General features: G+C 48.8%; 1 protein-coding gene across 1 annotated transcript; it reads left to right on the forward strand.

Moving 5' to 3' along the window:
• Positions 1-506: 506 nt before the first annotated feature.
• On the forward strand, positions 507-17,659 carry LOC110498212 (retinitis pigmentosa 1-like 1 protein). Its single transcript, XM_036953837.1, has 12 exons — positions 507-787; positions 1,598-1,770; positions 2,305-2,533; positions 3,358-3,488; positions 3,588-3,739; positions 4,315-4,652; positions 4,779-9,818; positions 10,114-10,989; positions 11,085-11,285; positions 11,486-12,254; positions 12,303-12,731; positions 16,762-17,659. Exons 1-12 carry the CDS (start codon positions 551-553, stop codon positions 16,812-16,814), a joined length of 8,628 nt encoding a protein of 2,875 aa, XP_036809732.1. The 5' UTR covers positions 507-550; the 3' UTR covers positions 16,815-17,659.
• Positions 17,660-18,263: the final 604 nt, after the last annotated feature.

An 18,263-nucleotide genomic window follows, 5' to 3' on the forward strand; every position in this document is an offset into this window, starting at 1 on the left:
AAAATATTTTATTTGTAAAATTTTAAGATATAAAAATGTCACACCAGGCAACAGATACATACAAAAAATTGCAGAGGATACACTCAAAAGTCAAGAGACTTGTTTCCATTGTCGTCCTCTATTGGTGGCCAAGGGCTACGCCCAAACATTAAGTGATATGGGCAGTCTATACCATGAATACATTCAGTCATATCCATAGCCAGTCACAGTCATGTGTATAGGTTATCTACTCTGGATAGCTACTCTGTGTCAGGTGCTCTGTGTCAGGTGCTCTGTGTCAGGTGCTCTGTGTCAGGTGCTCTGTGTCAGGTGCTCTGTGTCAGGTGATCTGTGTCAGGTGCTCTGGACAGCTTATCTACATCCAGGATTTGGGTGGTTGCTGATTTTCATTCCCAGGCGTGTGTGTGTGTGTGTGTGTGTGTGTGTGTGTGTGTGTGTGTGTGTGTGTGTGTGTGTGTGTGTGTGTGTGTGTGTGTGTGTGTGTGTGTGTGTGTGTGTGTGTGTGTGTGTGTGTGTGTGTTTTCTCTCTAGGTGTATGTGAGAGGGCAGCATGCAGTCGGCTCCAGCAGGTTTGTGGGACCCCCATGGGCCCCAGTTTGAAGATGGCTCCCCCCTCCCCCTGCTTCCACCCTCCGCCTCTCACCTCTCCCATGTGATCGCCGCGCCACCAGCTAAGCGAATCACCTTCTACAAGAGAGGCGACGATAAGTTTGCTGGTGTGAGGATGGCCGTCCACAAACGCAGCTTCAAATGCTTTGACGCACTGCTGGACGACCTGTCGCAGAAGGTCAGAACGTACACAATACACAGAGTACACACACAGTACACTTAGTACACACACAGTACACACAGTACACACAATAAACACAGTACACACAGTACACACACATACAATACACACAGTACACACAATACACACAGTACACACAGTACACAATACACACAATACACACAGTACACACAGTACACGCAGTACACACAATACACACAGTTCACACAGTACACACACACACAATACACACAGTACACACACAATACACACAGTACACACACACACAATACACACAGTACACACAGTACACACACACACACACACAATACACACAGTACACACAATACACACAGTACACACAGTACACACACACAGTACACACAGTACACACACACAATACACACAGTACACACAGTACACACACACACACAATACACACAGTACACACACACACAATACACACAGTACACACACACAATACACACAGTACACACACACACGGTACACACAGTACACACACACACAGTACACACAGTACACACACACACAATACACACAGTACACACACACAGTACACACAGTACACATACAATACACACAGTATGCACAGTACACACACACACAGTACACCACACACACACAGTACACCACACACACTATACTACACACACACACTACACTACACTACACACACACAGTACACACACACACTACACTACACACACAGTACACACACACACACTACACTACACACACACACACAGTACACACACACACATTAAACCTCTGACGTGTTTCTGAACCTAAACGTGTATCTGTGTGTAGGTGCCCTTGCCTTTTGGGGTACGCACTGTCACCACCCCCAGAGGAACCCACAGTATTAAACATCTAGAGCAGCTGGAGGATGGGGGGTGCTACCTCTGCTCTGACAGGCGGCAGGCTAAACCAATCAACATGGAGCTGGCTGGCAAACGCCCCGCCCTCTGGCACCACCCCAGGTGAGCGTTTGTACGAGTATCTGTGTGTATATAACGGTGTGAATATGATGTATGTTGTTTATCATGTGGCAGTGACGTTCAGGGGACGTTTGAGATGATGACGAGGTGAGGAGGACGATTATCATTTTTTTTAATGAGCATGGGCCTTATTTCTATTACAGCATATTGGATGACTGCCATTCATATTCCATTTCATCCAGCTCAATGTAACATCGATGGGTTTAGGATACTTACTACATGATACTCTAATTGTCCCTGTACCCATCATGAGGTTGCTACAACCAAGCCTATCAATGAAAGTTTACACTGTAAGGTGCACACGGATTGGAGAGAAAAATGTTGAGTAATCAAGCTGACAGGCGGTGGCTGTTGACCTTTATAACAAACGTTTTTAAATGTTTCACTGTTTTTTGATGAAATTCACTGAGGAAGATGGTCTTCGCCTTCCTCCTCTGAGGAGCCTCCACTGGTGTACGGTGTGTGTGTGTTCACGGTGTGTGCGTGTTCACGGTGTGTGTGTGTGTCCCACTACAGCCGCCGAGTGCCACAGCGACCAGCTGAAGACCCTTGCCCTCCCACTGCTCCAAGCCACACCCCTACACGGCAGCGGCGCATCCTATTGGTCAGAAACAGCGACCCTGCGGTGAGGAGGAGTGTGATTCTGAGCCGCCGCTCGACCCGAAGCCTCCGAGTGTTTCTGGAAGACATCTCGGAACTGATGCAGTGTCACGTCAGGAAATTATACACACTGGAGGGACGCAAGGTACATCTGGGAGGAGGGAGGAGGGAGGGGGAGGAGGGAGGGGGGAAGAGGGAGGAGGAGGGGGGAGGGAAGAGGGGGGAGGAGGGAGGAGGAGGGAGGGGGAGGAGGGAGGGGGGAAGAGGGAGGAGGAGGGGGGAGGGAAGAGGGGGGAGGAGGGGGGAGGGAAGAGGGGGGAGGAGGGAGGAGGAGGGGGGGAGGAGGGAGGAGGGAGGGGGAGGAGGGAGGAGGGAGGAGGAGGGGGGAGGAGGGAGGGGGGAGGTGGGAGGAGGGAGGGGGGAGGAGGGAGGGGGGAGGTGGGAGGAGGGAGGGAGGGGGGAGGTGGGAGGAGGGAGGGGGGAGGAGGGAGGGGGGAGGTGGGAGGAGGGAGGGGGGAGGAGGGAGGGGTGAAGAGGGAGGAGGGAGGGGGGAAGAGGGAGGAGGAGGAGGGAGGTATGGCTGGGGGGATGGGAGTGTCTTTGGGGAGGGGGGGGGTGGGAGTGTTTGGGGAGGGGGGGAAAGGGAGGTAAGGCTGGGGAGGGTAGAGTGTGTGGTATCTTGGGGGGGTGGGTGTGTGTGGTGTCTTGTGGAGGGGGTATGGGAGTGTGTGGCGTCTTGTGGGGGGGGATGGGAGTGTGTGGTGTCTTGGGGAGGGGGGGTGGGAGTGTGTGGCGTCTTGGGGGGGGGGGGGAGTGTGTTGCGTCTTGGGGGGGGTGGGAGTGTGTGGTGTGTTGGGGACGCGCGCGCACGTGTGTGTGTGTACTGTACAGAGCCTGACGTTCCCAGGTGTGTTAAAGTTTATACGCACTTACGTGTGTGTGCACGTGCGTGTGTGTGTGCGAGTGTAGATTGACAGTGCACAGAGCCTGATGACGTGTCCAGGTGTGTTGGTGTGTGTGGGTCGAGAGCCCTTCAGACCTCTACTTCTGGAGTACGTAACCAAGAGCTCTGAGGAGAAACTTCCTGGACTGGGGACGCGGTTAGTTTATAGAAAAACTGCTGTACTATTTGAATATCTTTACTTTCTATTCTATTTTACTCCATTTTGATTGATTGGTTTATTGATTGATTGACCAAGGTCGACTGGAAACGGGGCCCGCTCCCCGGGTACTGGAGCCCGCTCACCTGGTACTGGAGCCCGCTCACCTGGTAACGGAGCCCTCTCACCTGGTAATGGAAAAGGGTCACGGTCTAGTGTCTGCAGCGAGGGACACGACAACAAGAAGAACGGTAGGTCATGATGTGTTTGTCTGTGAGTGGTAGTGAAGTGTTACTGTTGAATATCCAGAAATACTAATATTTCCTCTCTGTTTTGTTTCCTTTCATTTTTTTTCCACATACATCTCTCTCTATTTCCTTCTCTCTTTCTTTCTCTCTTTCTTTCTCTCTTTCTCTCTTTCTCTCTTTCCCTCTCTCTCTCTCTCTCTCTTTCTCTCTTTCTCTCTTTCCCTCTCTCTCTCTCTCTCTTTCTCTCTTTCTTTCTCTCTTTCCCTCGCTCTCTGTTTCTTTCTCTCTTTCTTTCTTTCTTTCTTTCTCTCTCTCTCTCTTTCTTTCTTTCTCTCTTTCTTTCTTTCTCTCTTTCTTTCCCTCCCTCTCTTTCTTTCTTTCTCTCTATTTCCCTCTTTCTTTATTTCTCTCTTTCTTTCCCTCTCTCTTTCTTTCTTTCTTTATTTCTCTCTTTCTTTCCCTCTCTCTTTCTTTCTTTCTTTCTTTCTTTCTTTCTTTCTTTCTTTCTCTCTTTCTTTCTTTCTCTCTTTCTTTCTCTCTTTCCCTCCCACTCTCTTTCTTTCTTTCTTTCCTGGTAGTGAACTTTGGTCTGGAGACTAAGAAGAGCATCATCCATCCTCGCTTAGACTCTTCCAACCGCTCCACCCGTTTCTCTCTGTCCTCTGAGAAGTCCTGCGCTAACGGCCTCAGCACTTGTCCCCACTCCCACAGCGGCAGGGAGGCGGTGCTGAACGATGACATAGAGAAGCGGGTACTGGTGAACAAAGACGGCAGCCTGTCTGTGGAGATGAGGGTGCGGTTCAATCTCCACAACGACGAGACGCTCCAGTGGTCCACGGAGATTAAGAAGTCTCCCTCTGACTCTCTGACCAATGACTGCTGTCCGCTCAGGGAAGCCCCGCCCTGCTACCTACAGGTTCACTCTGATATGCCTTTTTGACTTGTTTTATATTACTTCCGTTTTTTTTATATGTTTTTATTCGTTTCATTAAGGTGCTTTACAAATAAAATCTATTGTTCTCATTCTGTTTCCGGGAAGCAGGGCCAATCGGAAAGCTGCTCGGACCCTGACTACGCTTTTTGTGTTGCTGAAGCTGCCGACTACGCACCCAAGCCTCCACAGCGCTCCCTGAAGGAGCCACAGCCCCGCTGTGCCTGCTGCTACCAGAGACCCGACCCGGAGTATGACCTCTGGGAAAACCCCGCCCACATCCAGACCTCTAAGCACTCCCATTCCAGGGTTAGACACACCCACTCTTCTAGCTCCTCCTCCTCCTGCCGCTCCAGCAGGGTGCTGAGGAGACGGGCCACCCACAAGGAGGGCTCGGAGCCCGGAAGGGTTGTCCAGGAGTGCTGCGTCAGGGAAGAGGTACAACGTCGGGTGGAGGTGGAGAGGGACGGAGGAATGGTGGAGGTGTGTACAGTCAGCCGCAGCTGCAGCCGCAGCGAACTCAATCTGAGTGCCCCAGACAACCAGGGGGAGGAGCGTCCTCCGTCTAGCTCCCCCCGCATACTCCAAGCGCTTCAGGAAGATGTGGATGCCCTCCCTCCCAGCGCCTCACGCTGCTGCCATAGCAACGACCCCCCACAACCGCTCCCTTTGACTTCGCGACCTCCCAGCCACTCGTCCAATTACTCCAGGAGCAGGAACCACACCCCTGCCCCTACCCCACAGCGAGAGGTGAGGGGAGAGGGGGAAGAGGAAAGGTGTGACATGGGTGAGGAGAGGGCTAGCAGAGCCTCCTCCCGGCGCTCTTGTCACTCCTGTTCCTGCCGTGGTGGAGAAGTCACCCCTCAGGCCCACCAGGAGAGGGCGGACAGCCAAGCCTCCCACAGATCTTTCAATAGAATCACAACCCCTGTGGCTTCAGAGGAGGGAGATGATGAAGATGATGAGGAGGAGGAGGAGAGGGCAGTCAGCGTAATGTCCACTCACACCGGTCTCTCCGGGGGATCGGGTGGGTCATTGGGGTCTATGGGGTCCATTGTGTGTTCTCACTGTAGCGGGTGTGACCATAGGTCCAGCCCTGCATCCTGCCCTTCACAGAGGTCACAGCGATCTAAATGTGAAGAGGAGAGGTCAGGGAGCGGACTCTCGGGTGGCTCAGATGAGTCCGGTTTTTCTCAGAAGACCAACAGGTCCAACTGTACCCACTACTACCAAGAGGGCCGAGCAGCCAGCAGAATGTCACACCTGTCTCTTCCCGAGGAGGGAGAGGATACAGGGAAGGAGGAAGAGGTGGAGGTTGGCGAGAAGAGAGAAGAGGGGGAGAAAGAGGAGAGAGCAGCTAGTGTCCTCTCAGCTAAATCTTTCTCTTCAGTCAAGGGCAGGAACTCCAGAACCTCCCATAAGTCTAAGGCTTCAGAATCCCTTGCAGACATGGAGGAAGAGATGGAGGAAGAGATGAAGGAAGAGATGGAGGAAGAGGGAGAAGTGGAAGACAGAAGAGAGCAGAGACCATCAAGCGCCATGTCAGCTAAATGTAACCTCTCAGTAAAGTCCAACAGGTCCCAAAAGTCCTATGGCAGCAAATCTGAACGGGCGCCTTCCCCCACATTACCAGAGGCAACAGCTACTGACGAGGTGGGAGAGGAGAGACCAGCAAGTGCCATGTCAACTAATTCAAACCTCTCAGCCAAGTCTAGCAGGTCTCATAAGTCCACCTGTAGCAAAACAGATGTGTCCACAAAAGTTTCAGAGAGGGCAGCATCTCCCAGATCAGAACCAGAAGCTGCTGAGGATACAGGAGCAGCAGAGACAGAGGACAGAGTAGCCAGTGTGATGTCAGATAAAACCTGTGTTTCAGCAAAGTCCAGCAGATGTCATAAGTCTAGGGCTGCTTCTGTCAGCTCTGACACACCCGAAGTCCCTGATATTGAGACAACCGGTGAAGAGGCAGAAGAGGGCGAGAAAACAGAGGAGAGGGCAGAGAGCGCCATGTCAGCTAAATCTAACCTCTCAGTAAAGTCCAGCAGGTCCCGTAAGTCCACCTACAGCAAAGCAGAACAGGCCCCTTCCCCCTATTCAGAGGCGCCAGAAACTGAACCTGGTCTAGATGAGGAGGGCGAGGAGAGAGCAGCGAGTGCCAGGTCAACTAAAACCAGTACCTCAGCAAAGTCCAGCAGGTCCCATAAGTCTAACCGTAAAGTTACCTCTCCAAAGCCAGCCGCTTGTGAAACGCCAGTCAATGATCCAGCGGAGGACACGGAGGAACAGAGAGCAGCCGCGTCAGGTGAAATCAGGGCTTCTGTCAGGTCTAGCAGGTCTCACAAGTCTACCTGTAGTAGGAGTGCTAGGGCTGAGACACCTGTCGCCAAAGACATCCCTGCTATTGAAACAACAGAAGGAGATGAGAATGGGTCTGCTGCTGCCGCAGGAGACGCAGAGGAGAGACCGGCGAGCGCCACGCCAGCTAAAATGAACGTTTCAGTTAAGTCTAGCAGATCTCACAAGTCTACCAAACCGTCAGAGAGGGTTGTCTTTAAAGGGGCTAACATCCTGGCTATTGAAACAACGGGGAAGTCTAGCAGATCTCATAAGTCCACCTGCAGCAAAGCAGAACGGGCCTCTTCCCCCAACTCACCAGCTGAACTTGCCCCTTCTCCCAACTCACCAGTGGTACCAGCTTCTGCTGTAGATGAGGAGGGAGAGAGAGCAGCGAGCACCGTGTCTGCTAAAACCAGTGCTTCAGTCAAGTCCAGCAGATCCCACAAGTCTACCTGTAGTAGGAATGTCAGGGCTGAGACACCAGGGACTAAAAACATCCCTGTTATTACGACAACAGGGGGAGAGGAGACGGTTGACGATACAATTGTTGCTGGAGACACAGAGGAGAGACCGGCGAGCGTCATCTCAGCTAAAACCAGTACTTCAGTCAAGTCCAGTAGGTCTCATAAGTCTACCTGCAGCAGGAGGGCTGAGAGTCAAAGATCTCAACCAGCCGATGTCCCTGTTATTGAAACAACAGGAGGAGACGAGGTCGGAGACGAGAAAGAGAGAGCAGCCAGTGCCATTTCAGCTAAATCTAACGCTTCAGCAAAGACCCGCAGGTCTAACAGGTCCACCTGTAATGGAAGTGCTGAAGCGATCTCTCCAGCGGCTCAAGATATTCCCTCTATTGAGACGACAGGTGAAAAAGAGCAGGGGGACAAAGAGGACGAGAAATCTGAGGAGAGACCAGCTAGCGTCATGTCGGCTAAATCCACCACCTCTGACAAGTCCACCAGGTCCAGCAGTAGTAAGAGGGCTAAAACGCCAGCTGATGTCCCTGTTGTTGAGACCACCGGAGGAGACGAGAAGGGAGAGGGGACAGAGAGACCAGCGAGTGCCATGTCGACTAAATCCAACGTTTCAGCAAAGTCCAGCAGGTCTCACAAGTCCACCTGTAATAGTGGAAGTGCTAGAGCGGTCTCTCCAACACCCAAAACAGCAGACGTCCCTGCCATTGAAACAACAGAGGTTGACCGTGAGGGAGAGAAAACAGAGGAGAGACCAGCTAGCGCCATGTCGGCTAAATCTCACATCTCCGCTAAGTCCAGTACATCTCATACGTCTAATGCAAGTAACAGAAGTATGTTTCCGCACCTGAAAAAAGAGACAGGTGAGAGAGGCGTTAGCCCCGCCCCCAGCACTACAGGAGATGACCTTGAGACAGGCCGTGTGAAATCTGCCACGAGCACAAACCTCAAAGGTAAAGCAGATTCCTCCCCCACCAGACCCCTCTCCAGAACACCGCAGATCAGCGCTAAACCTACCAATCGAACGCCGCCTGCCACCGAGACAGCCAATGAGGAGTCTCGAAGTCAAGCCGCCAGCGAGGCTGCAGATATAGCTGATGACGTCAGAAATGATGTCACAGAGGAGAAAGCGTCCAGCGTACGCTCCAAGAGCCCTGCCAAAGCAGCTGGAGACTCCAGGCCTGTGTCTGCTTCCTCCGCCCGCTCCACCGGGTCAAAGGTGAAAGTTGAGAAGGCCAGCAATGCCCATGAAGAGGAGAGTCCAAATACAAGCGCCTCCGACTTCCTGCAAGTGAAAGGTCAAGGACACAGAGTCAAAGCTCAGAGTGACACAGGCAGCGTTCGCTCTGTGAAGACGGTGATAGAAAGGAATTCCAGACCAAAGTCACCGCGAGCGAGAGACCCTGTCCCCCAGTCCCCCAGTCCCACCATTCAATTGGAGACGGCCAGCATCAGTGACAGCCTCCTCTCTCAGTTCCTGTCAGCTGCTGACCTGCTCAAGGGGAACATTGCCGCCTTGCGCCCCTCCAGCGCTGGTGGGTCAACGGTTAGCCTCACTGAGAGCGGGAAGAGTGGACAGAGTCGGAAGAGCAGGAAACCCGAACAGGAAGAGGCAGAGTTAGAGGAGCTGGATCCCCTCTGTCTGCCTAACACCTTGCCCAACGACGTTGTCAGTGATTGGCTGAGAGGCATACCTGCCGACGGCGGTATGGATAGCCCTGAAGACGAGATGAACAAGGGAATTGAAGAGACAGAAGAAGGAGAGGAAGCCGTGGAGAAAGGAGGGGAAACAGAGGGACATGGAGGAGATGAGACTGAGGAGAAACAAGAACCGGTTGAGACCACAGTGCTGGAGCAGGAGAACATGGCTGAACCAGGACAACAGGAAGAGGAGCTGGAGAACATGGCTGAACCAGGACAACAGGAAGAGGAAGAGGAGAACACAGCTGAACCAGGACAACAGGAAGAGGAGCAAGAACAGGAGAACACGGCTGAACCAGGACAACAGGAAGAGGAAGAGGAAGTGAAGGAGGCTGCAGAACACCCAGAGGAAGAGGAGGAAGTGAAAGAGGAGGAGGAAGAGAGGGGAGAGGAGGAGGGAGTAGCAGTGGAGCAAGAGAAGGAAGAAAAAGAAGAAGCGAGGGAGGAGGGAGAAGAAGAGGGGGGAGAGTGTTCTGGCTTCTGCCCTGACCCAGCCCCGCCCACCAATGACATCACTTCCTCTCGTCCTCGCCACCTGTTCCTCAGTAAAGAATCAGAGCTGCCTCGGAGCTGCCACTCATCTGTGGCCGTAATGAAGGTTCTACTGAGCCCTACACTGGGCCGATGCAGCTCCCTGCCCGAGGTATGTCCTGTTTCTAGACTTTTCTTTGCATACTTTTACTTTCCAGTGAGCACAAGATGTTGAAAAGTATTTTCATTGTATTTTCAACATCTTTTCAACCCAAAATAGGAATCTTCCAAATCTTTTTCTCATAGGGTTATATACTTTATAGTTTTACTTATATACTTCATACTTCATACATACTTTAATTTCATATTTTTAATGTGTCACATTCATGGTTTGTATGATTTTCAGGGAGATAAAAAAACAAACACATTTAATACAATTTATTCCTAATTCTATCCCTTTACTCCAGATAAGTCCTGTGTACGGACGCAGACTGAGCTCCTCTGCTAAAGGTCTGCTGGACTGTCTGGCCCAGCTGCAGCTCATCGACCCGCCCTCTCTCCCAGCTGCAGCTCCAAGCCCTGACAGGGACCAGCGATACCAAGAGGTCATGGATATACTAGAGTCACTGTGGCTGTCTAAGCCCAGCCCCGGGAAGGGGAAAGAGGGAGAGGCAGAGGGGAAGGAGAGGTTGAAAGACTCTGGTGTGGACCTGAGCAGTGGCTCAGCTGGGTCGGGGGGTTCTGGGAAAGGCAAACCAGATGAAACAGCGGGTGACATCACTCCCATAGCAGAGGGAGAGGAAGAGGCAGGAGAGACAGAGGAAGGGGTGGGGGAGGCAGGAGAGACAGAGGGAGAGACAGAGGGAGAGACAGAGGGAGGAGAGGGGGAGGAAGGAGTAGGAGAGACAGGAGGAGAGGGAGAGACAGAAGGAGGAGAGGGAGAGACAGAGACAGGAGGAGAGGGGGAGGAAGGTGCATCAGCAGAGCTGCTTTCAGACACGGCCACCCCAGACATCGCCAGCCGAGTACAGAGCAGTCCAGGGGAGGATGAGGCGATCTCAGAGTCGCCCGCAGGGAGAGGTGAGATGATGCAGACTCCTGAGAGCCTCAAAGCCCCAAAAAGCCCATCCTCTTCAAACAGCACGGCCTATAAGTCCCCCACTGACATAGAGAGAGACACCCCGGAGGACACCCCTAGCTCAGGGACACCTCCGTCAGTCCAGCGAGCCCTGCTCACCAAGCGTGTCTCCCAGGACCCTGACCCGGTCTGGGTTCTCAACCTGCTGAAGAAGCTGGAGAAACAGTTTATGACCCACTATGTCGACGCCATGGCTGAGTTCAAGGTACTGATACAACAACATGAATCATCATCATCCTCATATTCATCACAATCATTTTTTTAATGAATAATCTTGATAATACTGTTGTGTTTGTGAAGGTGCGTTGGGACCTAGACAACAATGTGATGTTGGACACTATGATCACTGAGCTGAGAGACGAGGTGAAGAAGAGGATCCAGACGAGCATTGATCGTGAGCTGAGGAAGATCCGGGGGCGTGCAGGGCGGGGGGGCGTGCCTCGCCCCCCTATCCTGTCCCGCGATTCAACCGTTACAGACCAGAGGAGGCGGAGGCTAAAGGTGGGAGGGGCTAACACCTGAGGTTTCTAAATTACCTTTAAAGTCACTCAGTAACAAAGTCACTATTTTAGTTTAACAGCTTTTTAAAAACACTTTTAAGTAAGACTTTATTACATAATATATTTGAATTCCTAATTTATTGTAAAGTGTATTGTTATGTTTTGCATACATTCGTAATAAAGTTTGACTGTGCTTTGAAGGTCATGAAGGTTCAGTCAGTGAACAAGAGTGACGGGGAGCAGGGTTCGGGGGCGGATGTTAGTGACCAGCGCAGCGAGGGCGAGGATGAGTACTGTCCCTGCGACACCTGCATACGGAAGAAGGCAGACGTCCAACAAATCAAAATGGAAGCTGTGGTCGCCACAGCGCCGGTGATGATGGCGTTTGATCTGCGGAAGATCCTGCTGATGAAGAAAGACCCAAAGCCTCTTGCGCCCTCTAGCCCCACGGAGGGGTTGAACAATGATCGCCTGGAATTGGAGGAGAAGAAAGAGGAAGAGGAGGGTGTGAATCCAGAGGTGGTACACAAAGACGAGGAAGAGGAGGAGACCAAGGAGGATATTATACCAACTGTTGTCATAGAGGAAGCTATCCCTGAGGAGGAAGAGGAAGGAGTGACTGAGGGAGAGGAGGAAGTACAGGAGAGTGATGGAGCTGAGTCTGTGATGGGGGAAGTAGATGAGGAGATAGCTGAGGAGATAGAGACTGAAGAACAGGAGGATGGAGTGGTGGAGGGAACAGAGGATGAGGAGGAGGAGGAAGGAGAGATGGGAGGTGAAATTTCAGGAGAAGATGGCGTGGACGTGGAGGAGACTGGAGAGGGGGAGGAGTTAGTAGAAGGGGAGGAGGAAGGAGCAGGGGACGCTGAAGCAGTGCAGGAGGATCAAGCGGGAGGAGATGAAAACACTGTTGATGGACCAGCAGAGGGGGATGAGGTGGTTGAAGAGACGGGAGAGGGGGAGGAGACGGGTGAGGAGGAGGAGGAGGGGGAGGAGGGAGTAGAGACAGGAGAGACAGGAGCGGGAACAGCTGAGGAGGATGAAACAGGAGGAGAGGAGGAGGAGGAGGATGGAGGAGAGGAGGCAGATGAGAACAATGTGGTGTCTGAATTCAAGGTGGAAGAAGAGGAGGAAGAAGAGAATGAAAACACAGCAGGAGAGACAAGTGGAGAGAAGGAGGGAGAGACGGGAGCAGAGGGACAGACTCCTGAGGAAGGCACAGAGGGCAATGTGGGGGTGGAGGATGCTGTGGAGGAGTTGAATCCTGAAGAAGAGAATGAAGAGGTGAAAGAAGGAAACAGAGAAATCCCCCTGATAAGCCAGATGACCAGAACCTCTGTGGAGTCCCAGCCAGGATCTATGGAGAACACAGTTTCACCAATGCGCTCTTTAACACCCATTGAGACCAAGGAAACCGGCTCTGATGGACACAAGATGGCATCTGCAGGTGAGGGGTCTGGGGGAAAAGGCCAGAGGAGGAGCCGATCTCCAGCCAGAGCCAAACGCAGGAAACCCAAAGAGAGCGATATAGAACTAGATGATCTAGAAATGTAACCCTCAAAGGACATAGAACTGGACGTCATAGATCATTACTATCACAGAAGATAGAACTGGACGTTCTAGATCTGCAAGCATCACAGTCACATAAAGCACTTTATAATCCCCTCTCTAGGTTAAGAATACAGTGCCTTGCGAAAGTATTGGGCCCCCTTGAACTTTGCGACCTTTTGCCACATTTCAGGCTTCAAACATAAAGATATAAAACTGTATTTTTTTTGTGAAGAATCAACAAGTGGGACACAATCATGAAGTGGAATGACATTTATTGGATATCTCAAACTTTTTTTAAAAATCAAAAATTAAAAATTGGGCGTGCAAAATTATTCAGCCCCCTTTTAAGTTAATACTTTGTAGCGCCACCTTTTGCTGCGATTACAGCTGTAAGTCGCTTGGGGTATGTCTCTATCAGTTTTGAACATCGAGAGGCTGAATTTTTTTCCCATTCCTCCTTGCAAAACAGCTCGAGCTCAGTGAGGTTGGATGGAGAGCATTTACGAACAGCAGTTTTCAGTTCTTTCCACAGATTCTCGATTGGATTCAGGTCTGGACTTTGACTTGGCCATTCTAACACCTGGATATGTTTATTTTTGAACCATTCCATTGTAGATTTTGCTTTATGTTTTGGATCATTGTCTTGTTGGAAGACAAATCTCCGTCCCAGTCTCAGGTCTTTTGCAGACTCTGTCAGGTTTTCTTCCAGAATGGTCCTGTATTTGGCTCCATCCATCTTCCCATCAATTTTAACCATCTTCCCTGTCCCTGCTGAAGAAAAGCAGGCCCAAACCATGATGCTGCCACCACCATGTTTGACAGTGGGGATGGTGTGTTCAGCTGTGTTGCTTTTACCCCAAACATAACGTTTTGCATTGTTGCCAAAAAGTTCAATTTTGGTTTCATCTGACCAGAGCACCTTCTTCCACATGTTTGGTGTGTCTCCCAGGTGGCTTGTGGCAAACTTTAAACAACACTTTTTATGGATATCTTTAAGAAATGGCTTTCTTCTTGCCACTCTTCCATAAAGGCCAGATTTGTGCAATATACGACTGATTGTTGTCCTATGGACAGAGTCTCCCACCTCAGCTGTAGATCTCTGCAGTTCATACAGAGTGATCATGGGCCTCTTGGCTGCATCTCTGATCAGTCTTCTCCTTGTATGAGCTGAAGGTTTAGAGGGACGGCCAGGTCTTGGTATATTAGCAGTGGTCTGATACTCCTTCCATTTCAATATTATCATTGGGATGTTCATTGGTGCTCATTGGGATGTTTAAAGCTTGGGAAATCTTTTTGTATCCAAATCCGGCTTTAAACTTCTTCACAACAGTATCTCGGACCTTCCTGGTGTGTTCCTTGTTCTTCATGATGCTCTCTGCGCTTTTAACGGACCTCTGAGACTATCACAGTGCAGGTGCATTTATACGGAGACTTGATTACACACAGGTGGATTGTATTTATCATCATTAGTCATTTAGGTCAACATTGGATCATTCAGAGATCCTCACTGAACTTCTGGAGAGAGTTTGCTGCACTGAAAGTAAAGGCTGAATAATTTTGCACGCCCAATTTTTCATTTTTTGATTTGTTAAAAAAGTTTGAAATATCCAATAAATGTCGTTCCACTTCATGATTGTGTCCCACTTGTTGTTGATTTTTCACAAAAAAATACAGTTTTATATCTTTATGTTTGAAGCCTGAAATGTGGCAAAAAGTCGCAAAGTTCAAGGGGGCCGAATACTTTCGCAAGGCACTGTATCTATACCGGAGGTATTGCACAGGTGAAGGTAGATTCTGCCAAGTCGGAGTGGCATGTACTTGTTATTGTTATGGAAGGGTATAACTGAAACAATCATAATATTACGAACCATAAGATGTCATGTGAAAATTATATTTGTATATTTCTAGAAACCAATTGTATTTATGTCTGATTTTATTTTCCTGGAGGGATATACACCCCTATTCTCTACTGTCTGGAGGGGTGTATATACTCTACTGTCTGGAGGGGTGTATATTCTCTACTGTCTGGAGGGGTGTATATTCTCTACTGTATAGAGGGGTGAATATTCTCTACTGTCTGGAGGGGTGTATATACTCTACTGTCTGGAGGGGTGTATATTCTCTACTGTATAGAGGGGTGAATATTCTCTACTGTCTCGAGGGGTGTATATACTCTACTGTCTGGAGGGGTGTATATTCTCTACTGTCTGGAGGGGTGTATATTCTCTACTGTATAGAGGGGTGAATATTCTCTACTGTCTGGAGGGGTGTATATACTCTACTGTATAGAGGGGTGTATATACTCTACTGTATAGAGGGGTGTATATACTCTACTGTGTGGAGGGGTGTATATTCTCTACTGTCTGGAGGGGTGTATATTCTCTACTGTCTGGAGGGGTGTATATTCTCTACTGTCTGGAGGGGTGTATATTCTCTACTGTCTGGAGGGGTGTATATTCTCTACTGTCTGGAGGGGTGTACATACTCTACTGTATGGAGGGGTGTATATACTCTACTGTCTGGAGGGGTGTACATACTCTACTGTATGGAGGGGTGTATATTCTCTACTGTATAGAGGGGTGTATATTCTCTACTGTATGGAGGGGTGTATATACTCTACTGTATGGAGGGGTGTATATTCTCTACTGTATAGAGGGGTGTATATTCTCTACTGTATGGAGGGGTGTATATACTCTACTGTATGGAGGGGTGTATATTCTCTACTGTATAGAGGGGTGTATATTCTCTACTGTCTGGAGGGGTGTATATTCTCTACTGTATAGAGGGGTGTACATACTCTACTGTATAGAGGGGTGTATATTCTCTACTGTATAGAGGGGTGTATATTCTCTACTGTATAGAGGGGTGTACATACTCTACTGTATAGAGGGGTGTATATTCTCTACTGTATAGAGGGGTGTATATTCTCTACTGTCTGGAGGGGTGTATATTCTCTACTGTCTGGAGGGGTGTATATTCTCTACTGTATAGAGGGGTGTATATTCTCTACTGTATAGAAGGGTGTACATACTCTACTGTATGGAGGGGTGTACATTCTCTACTGTCTGGAGGGGTGTATATTCTCTACTGTCTGGAGGGGTGTATATACTCTACTGTCTGGAGGGGTGAATATTCTCTACTGTCTGGAGGGGTGTATATACTCTACTGTCTGGAGGGGTGTATATACTCTACTGTCTGGAGGGGTGTATATTCTCTACTGTCTGGAGGGGTGTATATTCTCTACTGTCTGGAGGGGTGTATATTCTCTACTGTCTGGAGGGGTGTATATTCTCTACTGTCTGGAGGGGTGTATATTCTCTACTGTATAGAGGGGTGAATATTCTCTACTGTCTGGAGGGGTGTATATACTCTACTGTCTGGAGGGGTGTATATTCTCTACTGTCTGGAGGGGTGTATATTCTCTACTGTATAGAGGGGCGAATATTCTCTACTGTCTGGAGGGGTGTATATACTCTACTGTCTGGAGGGGTGTATATACTCTACTGTCTGGAGGGGTGTATATACTCTACTGTCTGGAGGGGTGTATATTCTCTACTGTCTGGAGGGGTGTATATTCTCTACTGTATAGAGGGGTGAATATTCTCTACTGTCTGGAGGGGTGTATATTCTCTACTGTCTGGAGGGGTGTATATTCTCTACTGTCTGGAGGGGTGTATATTCTCTACTGTCTGGAGGGGTGTATATTCTCTACTGTCTGGAGGGGTGTATATTCTCTACTGTCTGGAGGGGTGTATATTCTCTACTGTCTGGAGGGGTGTATATTCTCTACTGTCTGGAGGGGTGTATAATCTCTACTGTATAGAGGGGTGTGTATTTTGGACGTCATGATGATATGCGTATTTTGTGTTTGTGAATAGGTGTGTTGTTAAACAGAATTACACTCTAGACCGGTTCTCCCCAAACAGGACTCAAAGTGGAGACCAATTCCTCCTTGGTCCAAGACAGAAATATGGTTTAGTTTGGAAACCACTTCTCTTAGGTTAACCTGAGAGCACAAGGTACTGACATCACATACAGGTTTACTTGTATCACTTAGCCATAAACATATACCTCCCTGTGACAATAGGCATTGGGGGAATGTATTCAAAGTAACAACCAAACTATATATTTATATAATGTATAAGCAACAAACCATCTATGTATACTTGATTAAGATTACTGTAGTGTCATTCTGAAGCTCAGTGTTTGAAGACTGACATTGGAATCTCAGAGAATCTCAGGGAAGGAGGGTTGTATGAACGATTATGATGGGTGTATGACGGACAACTTCCCTATAATGCTTGGTACCCGAATAGTGCTGAGCGATTAGTGCTTTTTGAAGTTGGTTCGGTTTCGATTATTAAAATATAATCATGTTTTTTTTCCATTTCAATTTCGATAATTAAAACATATTTTAAATGCATTATGGAATCATGAAATTAAACATATATATATTTTTTTTGCTCTTTAATAGATATTCCAAAGCCTAAACTAGTGAACATTCAATTGCCAAAACATGTAGAAAATATTCCATTGACTCTGTCAGGTCCACATTGGGTAGACACCAATAGAGCAGGTTGAAATTACTGTGAAATAATACAATATTTCAGTTGTGTATATTTACTTAGGTTTTATTAAATGATTTTATTATTTTTCATTCTTTAAAGTCATGGTCTCATATCTGTTCAGGCAGTAGCTGCCAGCCAGCCCATCTAATATTGTATCTGTACTCCCCATACTGTACTGTCTTGTCATCCTATTTAGCTAGCCTGCCTAAGTATGCCGCAGAGCTGTCTGGCTAAATCATTTGACTAGTTCTTCAAAGTAGATAAGACGTACTTTCACCAACTGTCTCTGTCCCTCTTGTCATTGTGTTGTGCACATTGCGGTCTGTGTGTATCTAACCTAACAGAGCAGGCGTAAACGTGTATCTGTCTCTGTTGAAGAAGGAAAGAACGAGCGCAATGGATTATGGGCATTGTAGTTAATCACCCATGTTTCTGCACTGAACTAATAAGTTGAATATTTGCTTTATATAGATGGGTTAGCTGATATCACGAAAACGATGTGCGCGCTTCCGTGGGGCAGAAGTCAACCTGTTGTGATTCCGGATGGCCAGATTGCAAGCAAGAATGACAAGAAACTAGCGTGTGGGGATTCTGGATGTGTCTCGTTTCTTGTTATTGATATCATGTCTTGTTTTGGCTGATTTCATGTCAATGCTAATATGGCAACAAAAAAATCGCTAGCTCATCAATACATTTATTTACGTTTTCAATAAACATTGGATAAGAATGGATACGAACCCTCTCAGTTTTGCCCCATAGTTGCGAATCCAACCCGTCTATGAAAACTACAACTCCCTTCAGCCCAGCGTCCCATATAGTTCTTAACTTGGTTTCTCTCTTGAATGATTTGTGTGTTGGGC

Source organism: Oncorhynchus mykiss, chromosome 19 (assembly GCF_013265735.2).
Source record: "Oncorhynchus mykiss isolate Arlee chromosome 19, USDA_OmykA_1.1, whole genome shotgun sequence".
Lineage (NCBI taxonomy): Eukaryota > Metazoa > Chordata > Actinopteri > Salmoniformes > Salmonidae > Oncorhynchus > Oncorhynchus mykiss.

What these genes read in the sequence shown, in the direction of transcription:
- LOC110498212 (XM_036953837.1), top strand. Translation starts at nt 551, where the DNA reads ATGCAGTCGGCTCCAGCAGGTTTGTGGGACCCCCATGGGCCCCAGTTT. An exon ending in TGGACGACCTGTCGCAGAAG is followed by an intron (nt 788 to 1,597) that starts GTCAGAACGTAC and finishes ATCTGTGTGTAG; the next exon opens with GTGCCCTTGCCTTTTGGGGT. An exon ending in ACACGACAACAAGAAGAACG is followed by an intron (nt 3,740 to 4,314) that starts GTAGGTCATGAT and finishes CTTTCCTGGTAG; the next exon opens with TGAACTTTGGTCTGGAGACT.